We start from the raw sequence: 19,310 nt of genomic DNA on the forward strand, positions 1-19,310 counted from the left end.
TCTGTGCAGTGATCGAAAGTTGATCACATTTTATTACAGCGATTAGCGCCAGCTGTAGGCATTAAAAGGTACCGGGCTATACTTGTTTGAATCATTTAATAGATCTAATATGATCACGGAGATGGAGAGTCCTCTTCACACATTATGGAATTCCACAGGGTCCCATGTCAGGACCAATTCAGTTTACATTATACACGCTTCCCTTATTAGAAGGCATATTTTCATTACTATGCAGATAAAGAGCTCTGTCTGTCCACAAAGACGGATGACACACACCAATAACTTTTTAATAAATCTTAAAAGATTTATGCAGTTAGAGGTCAGCTCCTGGATGATCTCTAATTTTCTACTTCTAAATTCAGAAGTAGAAACAGCGTCGTTGCTTTTGTATCACCTGCGAAGTGCATTGCAACCTGTGCACTGCTGCCCGCGGGACGGAGACCAGTAGCTCCGCAGCTTCTCTGCCGACGCCCCTCCTTCTCCTCCGGTACTCCTCCGAGCACAATGCGCTGATATCCGCACGCTCGGTAAAAGAATGATTTCTTTTGTGTCGACAGTACAGGGTGTTCCCAGAGATACGGGCACCGCAAGCCTTTACCAGCGGATCAGAAAGGTCTTGACGAGGTAAGATGATCGTGATGGCGCTGAACAATTTACATTCACTCTGCGCTCCAAACACAGGCTCTCCATCACACCCGTCAGATTCTGCTGCATACTGAGCAACAGATGTCATCGTAGCATCGTGCAAAGAGCTGTGTGTGTGGAGGGTAAAGCATTCGAGAAGGAGCGTTAATACATTTATAATACATTTCGTTTTATGTTGGTGTCCAGGGCTAGACAAGTTGTGTTGGGTCGGTGTCTGCTGCCGTGCTGCGTTTATCTTTCCGCTAAATTGCTGCTGTCCAGTCCCCGTGTCTGCTAAAGCCTCCGTCACCTCTACTCATTGGCCTCACTCACTGCATCCTTCAAACTCCCTTTGTATTTGCCTACTACATGCCTACCAATACCAATATGTAGGACTGCTCGCTTCCATTTTCGAAACATCTCCAAAATTATAAATATCCCTGTTCACAGTGACGCTGAAAAACTAGTAGATGGATTTATTATTTTTAGGCATGATTACTGTAATTCGTTATTATTAGAATGTCCTAAAAAACTCCCTGGAAAGCCTTCAGTTAATCCAAAATGCTGCAGCGAGAGTACTGACAGGGACTAGAAAGAGAAAGCATATTTCTCCTATATTGGTGTCGTCTATTAGCTTAAACTAGCTCGAATTTATATGTGCAACACATCAACGTTTCAGCTGTGAAAACAACGTGACAAAGTGAAAGAGTCACTTGTAGTAACCTACAGAAAGGCTTAAGTTGATCCTTCTTTTGCAAGATGCGGAAAGTAATCGAATGGGTTCAATAGGTTCTTCCTTTTCTCATGTCCCACATCTCCACCAAGTTTAATCAACATCCTCTTGGTAATTATTGCACAAATAGTTATTTCCGTCTTGGTGGAGGAGGACCATTTCAGTTTTACATAGCTTTATGGTAAGTTCAATTCTAATTCTATTCTATTCTACTTCTAATTTTTAGCTGCCTTCCTTGTACTGTTTTGATTCATTCTCTGTCATTCCAACAGTGGACAACCTTATCAGACACAAACAGTAAGATATCAAGTGATGATCATTTTTGGTTTCCATGGCCGAGCAGCTACATTTAAGCATTACATCACTAAGTACAATATAAAGCATTGGATGCAGTGGTTGGTGTAAACTGGGTATTATGGTCTGGGGTTGTTTTTACAAGCTCCAGTGAAAGGAATTCTTGTTTGTTTCAAACAAACTATTTTGTCTGTTTTTGTCTATTTGTTTCTACCTCCCCACCTGTTGTATTTTTTTTTTATTGTTTTGGTGTCTTGCCTGTCTTGCCTTAGACATCATTGTACTATTCCACATATAATGTAATGTCTGAAATAAAACAAAAACAAACAAACAAACAAACAGATAAAAGATTCACATGAACAAGAGGAGCCTATAGAGATTCTGTATAGCTGTTGTTGCAAAGGCAAAATGTGTTCGGCACCACCGTGCACTCAGATCACAATACTGACTGCAGGACAGGTTTTCTTTTTAAAAAAAGTTCACATACTTGTGAAGGCGGACAAGCGTATACTTTTGACAAAATATTGTGGGTCACTGTGTGCTTCTTGGTACATTCAAGTACTCCTGGTGGCCAAAAACGGTTATTGCATTAGTAAGTATGATTTCAGGTATTTAATTTTATAAGTCATCTCTTATGACAGAGAATGATGTAACAAGCAGAGAACGTTAGAGTATATTATTGCCTTATGATTATAATAATCCTTGCCATTCATGCTCAGTCATAAAACTGACTTTTTGTCCGTGTGTGCTGTCCTCCACAGGGACCTGCTGGTGACCTTGGCCCTGGGTCAGGTCCTGTCCTTGTTAATTTGCGCTTTAGGTCTGACAAGCAAATACCTGGCGAATGACTTTCACGCTAACACTCCAGTGTTTCAGAGCTTCCTCAACTACATCCTGCTGTTTCTGGTGTACACTACCACGTTGGCAGTCAAGCAAGGTAAAGCCACAAGCTAAGATGTGTGAGTGCATAAATCAATATCAATATTCTATCTAGCTATCTAATTATAATAAGAATGATAATAATGAAGATGAGGCAACTGTCTATGTCAATGAATACCAGGGTCTATACAGTCTTTTTTGTGTTGACTTTTAATTCATGTTCAGTTTGAGTACCATCAGGCCTGTTTTATGTTTTGTTTTTATGTTAATATTGTCACAGCCTGCGGAGACAGACTGTGTGGAGTGTGTGAGGAGGACCCAGGTGGAGACACAGATGACGAACCAAAACTAAACTTGAACAAAAAGCAAGCCTTTATTTTGGGGCTGAAACTCACAAACATAAGACAAGGCAAAATGAGAGAAAACCGAAATTTACACTGGGCAAATTTTAACTATGACTTTAAACTATGATTCTCACTATGATTTTTAACAAGATAACTATGAAAACTGTGAGATGATGTGGGTAGCACAGACACAAGACACTGAAGTCAAGAAGACAGAGGGCTTAAATACACAAACGAGGAGATCAATGGAAGTGGAGACACATGAGGAAACAGCTGACTAGAATGAACCTAATGACACCATGGAACACAAGACCCCTTCAAAATACAACAGGAACTATAAATAGGACGCAGACGTGACATGAGCTTGACAACATGAACCACGCAGACATGAGACATGACAGACAGACACACTAACCAATATGGGAGACTTAAACACAGGGGTGGGACATAAGGGGAACGTGATAAGCCATGAACTTACACTGTAACCTAGGCATGACAGAATTTAACCAGATAAGCTGAAATGAAACTAGATTCGCAAATAAATACCAAAATGAAGAGCAGGGATCCAAGCACAGAACCTTGAGGCACATCTTGGTTAACTGGAGTAGACGTGTAACAGACTGGGTGGCTGTAGCTCAGGCGGTAGAGCAGGTCATCTGCTAATTGGTTGTTCAAACCCTCCAGTCTGAATCCTAAATATCCTTGGGCAAGATACTAACCCCAAGTTGCACTCCGATGCATCCACTGGAGTATGAATGTGTGCCAATGTTAGTTAGAAAGCACTTGTATAAAGTGCTTTCTAACTAACTGTCTGTGCAGTCAGCAAATATGCACTTTCATATTTGCTGACTGCAGGTTTCTCCAACTGTATATAGAGTAGAAAAGTGCTTTATGTCCATTTACTGTTCACAAACTATTGTGTGTTGGAGAGATAGGACTGAAAGCAAGAGAGTAAAGCACCGGTTAGTTAGATGAGAAACCGGTGTTGAAGGCTAGAGAAAGGTCCAGGAGGATGAGGATGCTGAGTTAGAGGTTAGTGGTCAGAGTCCACTCCAATAAGAGTGGACATTAGTTATTTTGATGAGAGCCACTCATTTAGCTTGGGAGTCACTTCACCGAGCGCTTCGATTACCACTGGGATCACTGTTACCTTCACCCTCCACATCTTCTTGAGCTCTTCGCTGAGCCCTTGTTACTTCTCAAGCTTCTCATGTTCCTTCATGCCTTCCTTCTGTATTGCTACATCTATCACTAAGGCCGTCTTCTTCTGCTTGTCCAACACTATGTCGGGTTGGTTAGCCACCACCATTTTGTCCGTCTGTATCTGGAAGCCCCTCGGTCATTCTCCACCACCCTTGGGGGAGTTTGCCATTTTGACCTCGGAACTTCCAGGCCATATTCGGCACAGATGTTTCTGTATACTATGCCGGCCACTTGGTTATGGTGTTCCATGTATGCCCTGTCTGCTAGCATCTTGCACCCTGCTGTTATGTGCTGGATTGTCTCGGGGACATCTTTACACAGTCTGCACCTCGGGTCTTGCCTGGTGTGATAGACCCCAGCCTCTATGGATCTTGTGCTCAGAGCTTCTGACTACCTTCCCCTCTTTTTGTTATCATCTGACTACACTTCTCCAGTCTGAACTACATTCCGATGTCATTGCTGTATATCCTGGTGGTGTGGATCAGTGAATCGATGTCTTGTTCACTCTTGGCATACAGCTTAATGTCATCCATGTAGAGGAGGTGACTGACAACTGCTCCATTCCATAGTCGGTATCCATAGCCAGTGTTGTTAATGAACTCACTGAGGGGGTTCAGGCCTATGCAGAACAGCAGTGGGGACAGAGCATCTTCTTGGTACATCCTGCACTTGATGGCGACTTGTGCTATGACTTTGAAGTTGGCCTCTAGTGTTGTCTGCCACGTCCCCATTGAGTCCCTGATGAAGACTCTTAGGGTCCTGTTGATCTTTCACATTGATGTGAAAGACTCACTGTCACTTGTTGCAAACTTCTGTGTTGCAAGATCCTAACTTTATTTGATAATGACAAAGTTGTGGAAATGACTTTCATATTTGATCTTATGGTATAAACTACTTGCACAATTTTCATGAAATATAAACAGAAAATAATATTTTTGGCTGACTGACTAAATAGGACATTTGTAACTTTGTGTGTGTGTGTGTGTGTGTGTGTGTGTACACAATGTTTACATATATTTGTGGGGACCAAAAATTTGAATATTACTAAACTTGTGGGGACCAGTAGCCCTTATGGGGACAAAATGCCTGTCCCCAAGAGTTTGAAGTCTTTTTGACACTCAAAATGTGGTTTTAGTATCAGGGTTACAATACGTTTATGGTTAGGTTTAGGCTAAGCAGTTAGGGTTATCCTTCATTTGTGATGGTTAGGGTAAGATGCTAGGGAAAGCATTAGATGTCCCCACTAAGATATGAAAACACGATTTTGTGTGTGAGTGTGTGTGTGCACATGTGCTGTAATGGAGTGAATTCTTGTCCCTATGTTTGGAATACTGTTGTGAGATTCTTTCCTTTTGTCCCTTTCTATGTTTCTCACCAGGGGAAGGGAACTTGCTGGCCATTCTAATGCAGCGCTGGTGGAAATACATGATTCTGGGTGTCATAGACATTGAGGCCAACTATTTGGTCCTTAGGGCTTACCAGTACACTACACTGTCCAGTGTACAGGTTGGTATGTGTGAGTGCTTCTGTGCGTGTTTGCAGACATTACATCAAAGCCAGCTGTCCTCATAGTACCCATAGAGTTTTTGTGAAGTCTGACAAAATAATGTTGATGTTTATGGTACAAAGCTTGTTTGAGGTTTTTTGTTTGTTTTTTTTAAATAAAAAAGCCCTTGAGTTCCATTATGGAAAATCAGTGAAGAATCAGGATACCTTGACTTCTGCTTCGCCAGTGTGGCATGGTGGTGCCATGCTAGGTGTTGCTGCATCAGAGCAAGCAGGTCCTTGGTTGGATATGTGGGATTTGCAGTTCAGAATTTAGTTACTCTGGCTTCCTCCCACATTTCAAAGAAATGCATGTCTTTGAATTTCAAAGACATGCATGTCTTTGAAATGTAATAAGTGAATTTAAATTAGCACAGGGTGCAAGGTATGTAAAGTGCTTAAAGTGTATAGAATAAAGTAGGGCTGGGTGATGAGAGGAAAATCTAATATCAAGATATTTTTTGGCCCTCTCATGATACACGATATATATTGCGATATGTTTACGCGACTCAGGAGGGGAAAGTGGTGCTCTACCTGCACTGTGTATAGTGCGAGTGGAGCACTGCCGACTTCAGTTGAATTCAATTTTATTTATACAGCACCAAATCACAACAACAGTTGCTTCAAGGTGCTTTATATTGTAAGGTAGATCCTACAATAATGCATACAGGGAAAAACCCAACAATCATATGACCTCCTATGAGCAAGCACTTTGGCGACAGTGAGAGGGAAAAACTCCCTTTTAACAGGAAGACACCTCCAGCAGAACCAGGCTCAGGGAGGGGCGGCCATCTGCCGAGACTGGTTCTGGAGAGGGAAAGAAGACAAGAAAAATCATATGCTGCGGAAGAGAGCCAGAGATAATAAAAGTATGATTCAATGATGGGTGATGTGAAGGAGATGTGAAGGAGAGTCCGTAGTTGGATACAGGAGGAACAATGCGGCTTTCATCCTGGTCGTGGAACACTGGACAAGCTGCTTTGTGGACTTGTGGAAGGCATTAGACTATGTCCCTGGTAGTGTCCTGTGGGAGGTGCTTCAGGAGTATGGGGTGTCATAAATGGAAACTTTAACGGCCTTTGAGCCTGTTACCAGCTTAGGTGGGTTGCCGAACTGGCGGTGAGGTGACAGTGAAGTTGGCCATAAATAGCCTCCATTGATTGTCCAGATCTAACTCTAGGTGCGCTGTCCAGTTGAGAGAATGGTAGGCCCGCCCCAAGGTGGTTACAGGAGGCAGGGATCCACACCAGCTACACCCACCTGCTCAAATGGACACTTCTCTGCTTAGGCTGCTGCTCCCACGACCCAGATCCGGATAAGCGGAAGAAGATGGATGGATGAATAATTATTCCTGCAGTCTTACTATTTATATTATATTCCTGCAGTTTGTGTGGGTCACCCACAATTTCATTGTACATCTACAATGACAATAAAGGGCTATTCTGTTCTATTCTATTTGATTATTAATCTTTGGGTCTCTTAAACATTAAATTGGTATCCTCTGACAGTGATGCGGATCTAATCTGCATTGACAGACCACTAGGAACTCTACTGAAATCACTTATTGCATTGTTTAGAATACACAGTAATGGAGCCACTAGTCAACAGTAACAAAAAGATAAGTCTGATTAGAATGAAACAACACTTCCGGTGTGAACGAAAAAGAAATCATCAACCTGTTTATTTTTTTCTCTGTGCACGATTCTTTCTCTCAGCTCTTAGACTGTTTTGTCATCCCAGTGGTATTGCTGCTGTCCTGGTTCTTTCTCCTAGTGAGATACAAGACTGTCCATTTTGTCGGGACAGGTCTATGTTTGCTTGGCATTGGCTGCATTGTAGGAGCTGACATTCTTCTTGGTGGACAGCAAGGCTTTGGCAAGTACCAAGTACACACTGTCAAGTACACATAAATACTTAAAAGATGACACTCAACAAATTTACATTTGATTGCAAGCAGCTCATCAAGGCACAGATCCACTGGTAATTTGATATGATAAAGAATGCATTATTGTGGCCCACTAAGGGTGCATGCATGTGTGGGTGCTGTGAGTTTGTTGGGGTCTCTTGGTCATTTGTGAGTGTTGATTCCTCCTCTCTTTCTTCCTGAATCTTTCCAGGAGAGCAGAAGCTGTTTGGGAATCTGCTAGTTCTGGGAGGAGCTATGCTGTACGGAATATCCAATGTATGCGAAGAGTTTATTGTAAAGAACTTGAGTCGTGTTGAATTCCTGGGCATGTTGGGACTATTTGGATCCTTCTTCAGCGGCATTCAGCTGTGAGTTTGTGTGGAGGAGAAACATGCTTCATAAATGCAAGTGGTCAAAATTTAATAAGTAACAAGCTAGGTATATTTAGCACAGTTTTGATGTAGTTTTCTTTAATTTCTAAATTGAAATTGAAATTTAATCAAATTTTAGACATATTGTACTTTTAACTGAACTATGTGTATTTTACAGCATTTGTTATTAGCCTTTAAGAGAATACATTTTACCTTTAAAAAATTAAGTATTAATGCATAATGATAACACAGGTACATTACAGGTACAAATGGTGAGAGGATGTAAGAACAACACTTTCTGAATGTAACTTATAGGTAGGCTCAGGTATTTTAGACAAATTTTCACCAGGAAATGAAATCTAAAACTTTGAGGCACATGGACTAGTTCTTATATAGAACTTCTTTTACTCCACCTGAGCACTCAAGCCAGTTTATACAACTTAACTTATTCACCCATTCACACAAGCACTTTTTTAATGTGTTTTCTAAGTAAGTGCTTTCTATCTAACATTCATACTCCAGTATATGCATTGGAGAGAGCAACTTGGGGTTAGCATCTTCCCAAGTATATATGGCATGCACAATAGAGCAGCCAGGAATCAAACCACCAAACCTTCCAGTTGGTATGCAGATTACCTGCTCTCCCTCCTGAGCTACAACCACCCCATTTATCTGCAATTTGAACCTTTACACAAAAAGCGAAACACCACTGAAAGTGTCTTGATGCATGCTCAATCATCCAGGTAAGGAAATCCCAAAAGGTTCATTCTGTTCATTTGAACATAGTGTTTTCAGTGGGAGAAACGTTTTGTCACTCATCCAAGTGACTTCTTCAGTCTCTGCTGACTGCAGGTTTCTCCAACTGTATAATGAGTACATTTGTATAATGACTGAAACTAGCACCACTGGCAAACAATGGGCCATGAGGTCAGTTTCTTGATCATTAATATGCAAATTGTTATGTTACGTCCAGATGAACAGAATCAACTTTTTTGGGACCACTGAAAGTGGTTTTGGCCATACTAAACTAGAATAAACATTCTTTGTCCACTGTGCACCAAGACCCTAAAGGAACTCTGGTTCTGTAAAAATAAGCCAGTGCTATTAAATCTCTGTGTATGCTTTGTTGCAGGGCTATCATGGAACACAAAGAGCTTCTAAGAGTATCCTGGAACTGGCAGATAGGTGACTCTGAACACACACACACACACACACACACACACACACACACACACACACACACACACACACACACAACTGTGTGTGTGTGTGTGTGTGTGTGTGTGTGTGTGTGTTAGTTGACCCTCGGAAACAGGTGGAACAATGCAGTTTTCGTCCTGGTCATGGAACACTGGACCAGCTCTTTATCCTCTTGAGGATACTCGAGGGTGCATGGGAGTTTGCCCAACCAGTCTACATGTGTTTTGTGGACTTGGAGAAGGCATTCGACCATGTACCTCGGGATGTCCTGCGGGGAGTGCTCCGGGAGTATGGGGTGTCTGGTCCATTGCTACGGGCCATTCAGTCCTTATACGACCGCTTTCGAAGAGCTTGGTCCGCATAGCCAGCAATAAGTCGGACTTGTTCCTGGTGGGTGATGGGCTCCGCCAGGGCTGCCCTTTGTCACCGATTCTGTTCACTATTTTTATGGACAGAATTTCTAGGCGTAGCCAAGTGGTGGAAGGCTTTCACTTTCTCAGGATCTCATCTCTGCTTTTTGCAGATGATGTGGCTTTTTGCAGAGATGCTGACCTACAGCATCTCTGTATTGACCTAGAGGTCAATGAAAATGCAGTTAATGCATTTACTCACACTTCCAAGCACATGGGTCCTCGTATTGAAGTATGTAATGAAGCTCATCACTTAGGAAAACATGGGAAACCATCACTCAAGGATAAAAAGTCAAAGCATTTGTTTCTCAAACTTTATCAGACTTTCTCAAGCTTTCTCACAAATAAGACTTCAAAGATTTGCACGCTCTTCAGCTCCCTTCTGTAAGTGACAGAGTCAGAGATGGAACCAGTGTGCTTTATCAAGGGATGGGCTTCTGAGAAGAAATTTTCAAGCTACATGCTTGCATTATAAGGTAGCCCTCTCTAGTGGCTGCTGCCAGTCACACAAGATGGCATTTTGATGGTAGGTACATCAGCCATAAAAGAGGAGGCAAAACACCCTGAAACCTCTCGTTCTCAGATCTGCTCACATGGATCTTGGTCAAAGTGGCAGGAATCACATTCAAGTTAGTTCAATTCAACTGTATATGTGTATAGAGACTATTTACAAAAGTCCCTTAAGGCACTTCATTTTAAGATAAAGACCACATAGTATTGGAATCAGACAACCCCCTATGAGCAAGCACTTAGAGACTCTGTGAAGAAAAAACTCCCTTGTAATAGAAAGAAACCTCTAGTAGAATCAGGCTAGAATTTAAATATAGATCACATTGAGGCACCTGTTGTTGTGATTTGGTTCAATATAAATACAACTGAACTAAAATGAAAAATATTGGAGAAGTACCCTGTTCACTTACAAAAAGACACAAAATGTGTTAGGAAATCCCATAAAAGTTTTTTGCCTTGGTTTGTCTGGAGAAAAGGGCTTGTGACTATGCCTCAGTATGTAAAAAATGTTGGTACACAAATGTGTTTTTCTGCATCTCTACAGTGTAGGTTGGGAATGAAGAGTTAGCAATAACTCATAGCATGATCCATAAGATCACAATAACCACTTTTATGGTAAATGGTACATAGACTGGTTCTTATATAGAGTTTCTCTACTGTATTTGAGCACTTTATCATGAAATAAAAGTAAATCCTATTAAAAACGATACCTCTTTGTGTGTTCACAGGTCTTCTTTATGTTGGTTTCAGTGCCTTCATGTTTGGCCTTTACAGCTTCATGCCTGTTGTGATGAAGAGGACTAGTGCCACCTCAGTCAATCTGTCTCTGCTCACAGCTGACCTTTACAGTCTCTTCTGTGGCCTCTTTCTCTTTCACTACAAGGTAATCAACTGCCAGGAATCATTTATGTGATGATGTGCAGTTTAAAAGATATATATATAAGAGTAAAGCACTATTTAGTTTGACTAGACTAATTGATTTAGTTGATTAAAACTAAAATAAGTGAACTGCATTGTGGTATAAATGATGTACACTGTTGTGACTTATGAAAATGCTAATGATACTTGTGGCACTTAGAAATATTTTTTTGCTCATAAAAAGTGATATAAAGTTAAGAATGGATGAGGTGAACACAAAAAGGCAAGAGCTATGCTGGCAGGCAGGTGGCACAGGTCTGATGGTGGAGGGTGAGTGGGTTTGGTGACATGGGCAGCAGGACATTCACACAGGCTCCAGAAGTAATACAAGGAAAACGGAGTTTATCTTTACTGTATTCGGTGATGCTATAATGAGAAATGTATCTTCAAAGCTGAGAACTTGAGATGTGTTGTAAAAATTTGTCAAAGCATATTTTAAAATGCCACCTAAGAGTTTAAACTGAGCAGATTTTCTGGAAACTGTTTTCTTACAACCTTAGAAAAAAAAAATAATAATAATTTTTATAGTAAATTTTTATCGGAAGTCTCGTAACTGACGGTCTTTATGCCACATTTATTTATGTTGTAGCTTAGTTGTAGCATATAAGAAACTATCAATAGCTTAGTTGCCATTAACCATGTCCACTAGAAGGGAAAACAGGTAATCCCAAAACTGGGAGCTGAAATGCTTAAATAATGCCTTTAGAGAGTTTATTTGTCAGATGATTGTTTTAGCACAGTATAGGGGGTAAAATAAGTATTGAACGCTTCATCTATGTTCTTAGTAAATATATTTTTAATGGTGCTATTGACATGAAATATCACTAGATGTCGGTAACAACCCATACAATCCACACATGAAAAGAAGTCAAGACATTGTATATGACCTCAAAAACGCCATCCCAACACCGAAGTTTGGAGGTGGGAACCTCATGATGTGGGGCTGTTTTTCAGCATAGAGCACTGGTATGCTTCATGTAATTGAAGAAAACATGTATTGAGACGATCATATAAAAAGCTGCTGCCATCTACCAGGATGATGATGATAAAATGAAGGTGGATGTATAAGCAAGAGAATGATCGCAAATACACAAAGTGTGGAGCATGAAATTGTCTAAAATGTCTTGGTATGCTGAACTATTAAGAGTTCCTGGGAACTAAGGGGCTAAGCTCACTTCCTGAAAAACAACCCCACACCATATTTCAATTCAATTCAATCTTATTTATATAGCACCAAATCACAACAGCAGTTGCCTCGAGGTGCTTAATATTTTAAAGTAAAGACCCTACAATAATGTAGAGAAAATCCCAACAATCAGATGACCTCCTATGAGCAAGCACTTTGGTGGCAGTGGAAAGAAAAGCTTTTAACCTCCAGAAAGAAACTTCCACCAGAAGCAAGCTTAGGAAGGTCATCTGCTGCAACTTATAGAGGTGAGAAAGACGGGACAAAAAAATGCTGTGGAAGGGAGAAAGAGATGAATAATAATGCTTAATTAAATGCAGAGTGGTGTATAAACACAGTGAGTGACAAGGGTTGAGAGAAGGAGAAATACTGGGCCTATGGCGCAATCACTAAGGGAGGATTCAGGGATACCTGGTCCAGCCCTAACTATAAGCGTTGTCAAAAAGGAAAGTCTTTAGCCTAATCTTAAGTTAGAGATAGTGTCTGTCTTCCAAATCCAAGCTGGGAGGTAGTTTCATAGAAGAGGGGCCTGAAAGAAAGCTCTGCCTCCCATTCTACGTTTAAATACCCTAGGAACAACAAGTAAGTTTCCAGTGTGAGAGTGATTGGGGCTGTTGGGGTGATATGGTACTATGAGGTACCTAAGGTATTTAAGATAACATGAGGTCTGATTTTGGTCAAAATCTTTTGACTTATTTGAGCTACACTGCCAGTCAATTTGTCCAGTTTGTTATTGAAAATTATCCAGTTTAATGTCTGATTGAACTCTGAAAGGAAAGCACAGTACAAATAAGTATTCTAAACTGTTGACTCGTCAAAGTAGCCACCCTTGCAGATATAACAGCTGAACACACCTGTGGCATTCTTTCTACAATACAATCAAATATTTGTCAGAAAGTTCTTCCCATATCTGTTTTTTTTTTGTTTTTTTTCAAGTTTTCAAGTCAAGTTGGCTTTATTGTCACTTCAACCATATACAGTTAGTACACAGTGAATCGAAACAACGTTCCTCCAGGACCAAGCTGCTACATGCAACATAAATTTACAACATAAATAAACAGAAAACACTAAACTAGCTAACTAAGAGGCCTAGTTAGCTGGCTAGCAGAGACAAGACAGACTGACCTAACATGAATTACAACATAAATTAACAAAAACTAACTATCTAACTATCTAAGGAAGACTGTTGCACAAGTTCCCATAAATGTGTGGCACTTGTAGGTTACTTTGCTTTCACTCTTTTGTCCACCTTGATGGGGTTTAAGTCTGGAGACTGTGCTGGCCATTCCATGTTTTCAAGCTTACCATCTTGTTCTTTTTTCTGTTGTGGTTTATCAGTTGTGGCTTTGGGTCTGTCAGACCTCTTCCTGTCAGAGTGTTCAGAGTGAAAGGTTGGAACAGCTGTAGGAATTAGTATGAACAGCTTTCAAGGCTTGATGAGCCTCTATTGCTGCAGAACAGCTTTAAATTGTTAACCCATTTTGTGTTCCCTGAAAAAGGCATTTTTGTATAATTCTGAAATAAACATTATCTTTCAGTTTTTGGTAACCTTACCTTTTTTAACCTCTGGCAGTTCACCACTTACCCATTCATTAGACTTGAACGACTTGAATTGTAAGAAATAACTGGAAAAATTGGGGTGTTCTGAACCTTTTGACCTGTAGTGTACCTTACTAAGTACTGATGTACTAAAGAGAGGACATCCTATGCTTTCCATTGATATGTCATGTGTTTTTTGGTGGGTACTTTTAGTTCCCCAGAGGAAGGAAAACACAAAAAAAAAATTCAATGGGAAGATTCTACTAGTTATTACTAGTTAATGTTAAAGCTCAACAGAGCTAAGTTATCTTTTTCAGAGGAGCCAGAGTATCCAGGGTCATACTGACCAAAGATGTAACATTATTAACGAGATAATCGACCACTGTGGGAGTAGAATTTAGCTAGCTGCTCTCTGTGTTGGTATATAACATTGAAGAGAACGGTGGAGGAATTCTTTCTGTACTTACCAGACTTTCAAAAAGACATCTACTCTGATATTCCCCTACTGCTGTGTAATCCATTAATCTAAATTTAAATGTTATTAGGAAATGATCAGACAAGAAAGGGTTTTCTGGAAACACTTTTAAACGTAAAGTTTCTATGCAATATATTAAAACAAGATCTAGAGTGTGATTAAAGTGGTGGTGGGTTCTTTTAAATTTTGAGAGAAGCCAATTGAGTCTAATAACAGATTAAATGCAATGTTTATGCTGTTATTTTCAGCATCTACATGGTTGTTAAAATCACCCACAATATAATTATTTTATCTGAACTGAAAACTAAATCAGTAAGGGCTAGGGTGGACAATAGATAACAAATAAAACTGTTTTTTGAGTTTTCCAGTTAGGGTGAAGAAGGCTAAGCATCAGGCTTTTAAATGAATTAAAACTCTGTCTGGGTCTTTGGTTGATTAATAAGCAGGAGTGGAATATTGCGGCTGCTGCTCCTCCTCCTCGTCTTGTGCTTTGAGGATTCTGAGCTAGTATAACTCAGGGGTGTTGATTCATTTGACCAGTTTTCTGTAACGCAGGGTACATCAATATGCTGATCAATTATTAAATTGTTTTCTAGCCTGGGCTCAGAAAGACAGACCTAATGCTTAATGATCCACATTTAACAGTTTTACTCGTTGGTGCAGTTATAGATACTAAATTGGTCTTTCTTTGTGATTTGTTTATGTTTAAGTTGTCTTTTGCTGAGTTTTGGTTTGTTTTTTGTTGGACTGGGAGCAGATACAGTCTCTAAGGGGATGGGTTTTTGGGGAGATAACGGGAGGAGAGAAGCTGCATAGAGGCTTTTAGCACTGCAACTCTGCTTCCTGGTCCCAGCTCTGGATAGTCATCTTTTGGGGGCTTTAATACATTTCTAGAAATGAGAGCTGCTCCATCCAAAGTGGGATGGATGCTGTCTTCCATGCTAAGATCAGGTTTTCCCCTGAAAGTTTCCCAATTATCTATAAAGCTCACATCATTTTTTGGACACCACTCAGACAGCCAGCAATTTAAGGAAAATATGTGACTAAACATCTCATTCCTGGTTCGACTGAGGAGGGGACGAGAGAAAACTACATCTACGTCTGACATTGTTTTGGTAAAGTTACACACTGGTTCAACATTAATTTTACTGACCTCCGATTGATGTATCTAGGTTTTAATTGCTGCCGATGTGAATTAGAATTTTACCAAATCTGTTTATCTTTAGCCAGCAATTTCAGGGTTCATTGAATGTCCCTGCTCTGGCCTTTGGAAGACATGGTGTTTGTAACGACACGTTTCTCAAAACAGAATGATCCAAACCAGAGTTTGTTCCTTGGCGGGTGTGCCACAGAGTGGGGAAAAATTTTAGATGTGAATGGTTGGTGTACTAGGGGTTTCTGTGTAGGACTACTTGGACTAAGGTGCAGGAGGGACAGTTGAAGACACTGTACTGCTAGTAAGTTGGCTAAAAGCTAAGCTAATGTAATGAATCCCTAAAGACACGGTGAATGAATACTGTAAATATAATTAGCCAGTTATTCAACAAAGAGTGTGCTTTGAATAAAGCTTTGGGACACTAGGAAATAAGTCATTTTCCAACAGTTTTTACTTAAATGGGCTACACAGCTAAGCTACACCATTGTGTAACAGGAACAGGAAGTGATACTGTTCCCAACACTGGACCAACACCGAGTGAGAATGCCACCACCCTCGACCAAACCTTGGCACAGTACAGTCAGATCTTTCTCCTGGTAACCACCAACCCAAATTCATCTATCCGATTGCCAGATAGAAAAGCGAGATTCGTCACTCCAGAGAACAGGCCTTCCTTTCACTGCCTGCACTGAAGTCCAGTTGTCCAGCATGCTTTACACGACTGCATGCAGGTTTTGCATTGCGTTTGGTGGTGTAAGGCTGGATGCAGCTGCACAGGAATCTGTCCTTGAGCTAATCTGAAGATCACATGAAGTTTGGAGGTCTGTAGTGATTGACTGTGCAGAATTTGGTGACCTCTGCTCACTATATGCATCAGCATCTGCTGACACCACCAATTTGTGAATAAGTTACTGTCTTCCCCAGTCACTTCCAAGTTGTTATAATACCACTTACACTTGACTTTGGAATATTTAGTAGCAAGGAGATTTCAGAACTAGACTTGTCGCATAGGTAGCATCCTACCATGGCACCACACTGGAATTCACCAAGTTCCTGAGAGTGACCCATTCTCTCACAAATGTTTGTAGAAGCAGTGGCCATGAAAGCACCGTAAGTGGGACACTTGAATTTGGTGATTTGGATTGGTGAGTGAATACTTTTGGCAATATAGTGTTAATACCAGCAGCAGAGATCTCACTTTGACACTGCCTTCTTGGATAATACTGATTCCCTACATTTTCTACCATGCACTATCAAATAAAGACAAATATAATAGATTTTTATGAGACTTTAAATAAGATTTAAATAAAAGACAAGTCAGGACAACCAATCCCGATGAACTGTTATTAATCAGCATTATCCTAAAAGAAATGTGCATCTTTACATTAGTTTTAGAATAGGTTGAAAATAAAATATTGCATGTATGCATATATTGAACGTCACATGATAGCTCTGTCTCTGTGTTTCAGTTCTCGGGTCTCTATCTGTTGTCATTCTTCATTATTATCTTGGGCCTGGTTTTTTACTCCTCCTCGTCAACCTATGTGGTCCAGGACCCACGAGTCTACAAGCAATTCAGAAACAAAGACAATCAAACACCATATGAACCACCTCCACTTTGCCCTAGAGTCTTGGAGCCCACTGTCATCTACACTACCCTGAGCCCTGAGCAAGGAGACGAGTTTCCTGTTAAAGTAGCCTAAGAACTGGGACAGAGTTAAGTGCATTAGCCTGATAAACTTGTGAGTCAGGTGCAACCCCCAGGTTTCCCTTGTATACAAATGAATAGTGCTAGGCTTTGCCCAATCTGGTAAGCAGGATAGCTGGGATCACCCAGGTAAGTCATGGTATTCATTTTATGGTCTGAATGGAGAAATGTCTCCATGCTCATAAACACAAATTCATTTAGCTACATATTGTATGTACTGAGAAATGACTGACCAGAATGTAATTTAAACACATAGCAATGTGAGTTGAGTTCACGGTCATCAAAGACTGTGCATAGAGTATAGTAGCTGTATATGATGATGTAAAGAGATGGTATTGTAATTTTTATGTTATCACGTATTTCTTCTAATATTTGCAAGAGGATATTGTATGGATGTAAACTATCGTCTGCCCAATATTGCTCTTATTTCAAAGAAAGAAGTTCAATAAATTTACAAAAATAAGTGCACATTGTATATAATAAGAAGGATTCTCTGTAGGATCTGATTGTTTGCAGGCTGAAAGAAGGATAACTATATTCTAATGCCCTGTTTTCCACAGTGTAAGTATTAGTGAGGCGTGAAAGAGATTTCAAATTCAGTGTTATATTTGTCATAGGCCCTAGAATGTTGAATTCAGGATCCAGCAGATGTTTGTGAGGTACATTTTGGTTTTTCAAGAGATGCATTCAGAGGAGTCATGTATCATCTGGACTGCTGTTACAGCTGTATGCTGTTTTGAAAAATACAGGTCATTGTTCAAAATGTTTTTGTTGGTTGCTTTGGAAAAAAAATGTACAGTACATACAGTGAGATCAACCTTAACTGAGTTTTATTTATCGGACACGGTTTTTATGTATAAATAATTGTATGCAATTGGAACATAAAAAACGAAGGTTGACAAAACATAACTTAATTGCGTGCAACCAATGTACATTTTTTTTATGTTAATCCCACAGGTAATTTTTTTCAGTGTACTCTAGTGGTGTACATGACAGATGATTCATTTCAAATAATAAAATATAAAAGATGTCCATTTGTTGGTGTTCATAATTCTATTTTTCACATCCCAAATTTCCTAAAAATAATTAGAAAACCATTTCTGAAATGCACTTACTCAGTAGAAACAATAATACAGACATAATACTGCTGAATACTGACTGACATTTTTAACAATATGTTGCGTTACTACTGAGTCACTCATATTAAATGAAACCCATTGTGGAGGAGGGTGTTTCTTCTTCACTCACTATGTGTTAATAGACCTCTCTGCATTGAATCATACCTGTTATTAATCTCTGGCTCTCTTCCACAGCATGTCTTTTATCCTGTCTTCCTTGTCTCACCCCAGATGGCCCCGCCCCTCCCTGAGCCTGGTTCTGCTGGAGGTTTCTTCCTGTTAAAAGGGAGTTTTTCCTTCCTACTGTCGCCAAAGTGCTTGCTCATAGGGGGCCATATGACTGTTCGGTTTTCCTCTGTATGTATTATCGTGGGGGTACCTTACAGTATAAAGCACCTTGAGACGACTGTTGTTGTGACTTGGTGCTGTAAAAAAAAATTGAATTGAACTGAAGTAAATACAAATAGCAATTTAAACGATGACTTATTTGTTGAGGAATAAAAATATCCAATCCTACTGGTCCTGTGTGAAAAATAGTTGTAAGTTGTTAAGCTAAAGATTAATCATAGAAAAATAATTTAGGTTTAAACCGAATGAGAAAATGTAACATGTGAAATAAAGTGTCCAAGCATGCCAGGAACATGCTTGGATGTAGTTATGTGGAAGTATAAAAGTGCTGAGCAGAGAAGGCAAACTGTTATTCCTTGTTTCAAGCTGGTGAGCAGACGGGTGACTGATCTGTGGGATCTGCAGTAGAAATAGTTGAAACGAGGAGCGGCAGGGGAATAGCCAAATCCCAACCACTGCACGTATCTACTCTTTGCCCCCATTATTGTCAGAAACCCATCAGAGACAGGTTATATTTTTATGCCTTAGTTTAGCTTGTGTTCATTGCTTATTTTATTTGACCTCTGAATGTACTCGAGTATTTATATATTTTTGCATTGAAGTTACATTTAACTAGGGCACGTAGACAGACGTAGCTAAAATGGAAATTTTCACCTTTTGAATATTTATTATTGTTCATTAATAAGAAAATGATTTATCTGATTAATTGGTGGAATACTCAATAATTACTTGATGAGCTCTACACCTCACTGCAACAAAAGGAATCCTTTGCAAATGTTGACATACAAGCACTGAGAAGAGATGCACTTTATTTGTCCTCTATTTGATACATTCCTTTATTAC

At 40.0% G+C, this 19,310-nt stretch overlaps 1 protein-coding gene across 1 annotated transcript; it reads left to right on the forward strand.

The window, feature by feature from the left end:
• Positions 1 to 475: 475 nt before the first annotated feature.
• Positions 476 to 18,055, forward strand: slc35f1 (solute carrier family 35 member F1). The gene is made up of 8 exons (XM_080882045.1): positions 476 to 624; positions 2,413 to 2,588; positions 5,456 to 5,583; positions 7,338 to 7,497; positions 7,740 to 7,896; positions 9,032 to 9,084; positions 10,748 to 10,902; positions 16,763 to 18,055. The coding sequence occupies exons 1-8, from the start codon at positions 536 to 538 to the stop codon at positions 16,994 to 16,996; spliced, it is 1,152 nt and encodes a 383-aa protein (XP_080738171.1). The 5' UTR covers positions 476 to 535; the 3' UTR covers positions 16,997 to 18,055.
• The last annotated feature ends 1,255 nt before the right edge of the window (positions 18,056 to 19,310 follow it).

The sequence above is a fragment of the Rhamphochromis sp. 'chilingali' genome (assembly GCF_963969265.1).
Source record: "Rhamphochromis sp. 'chilingali' genome assembly, chromosome: 5".
Taxonomy (NCBI): domain Eukaryota; kingdom Metazoa; phylum Chordata; class Actinopteri; order Cichliformes; family Cichlidae; genus Rhamphochromis; species Rhamphochromis sp. 'chilingali'.

Bases quoted from the DNA above. Each gene is read 5' to 3' on its own strand.
- slc35f1 (XM_080882045.1), top strand. From the start codon at position 536: ATGATTTCTTTTGTGTCGACAGTACAGGGTGTTCCCAGAGATACGGGC. The intron at 2,589-5,455 runs GTAAAGCCACAA...GTTTCTCACCAG, and splicing joins CACGTTGGCAGTCAAGCAAG to GGGAAGGGAACTTGCTGGCC. The intron at 10,903-16,762 runs GTAATCAACTGC...TCTGTGTTTCAG, and splicing joins TCTTTCTCTTTCACTACAAG to TTCTCGGGTCTCTATCTGTT.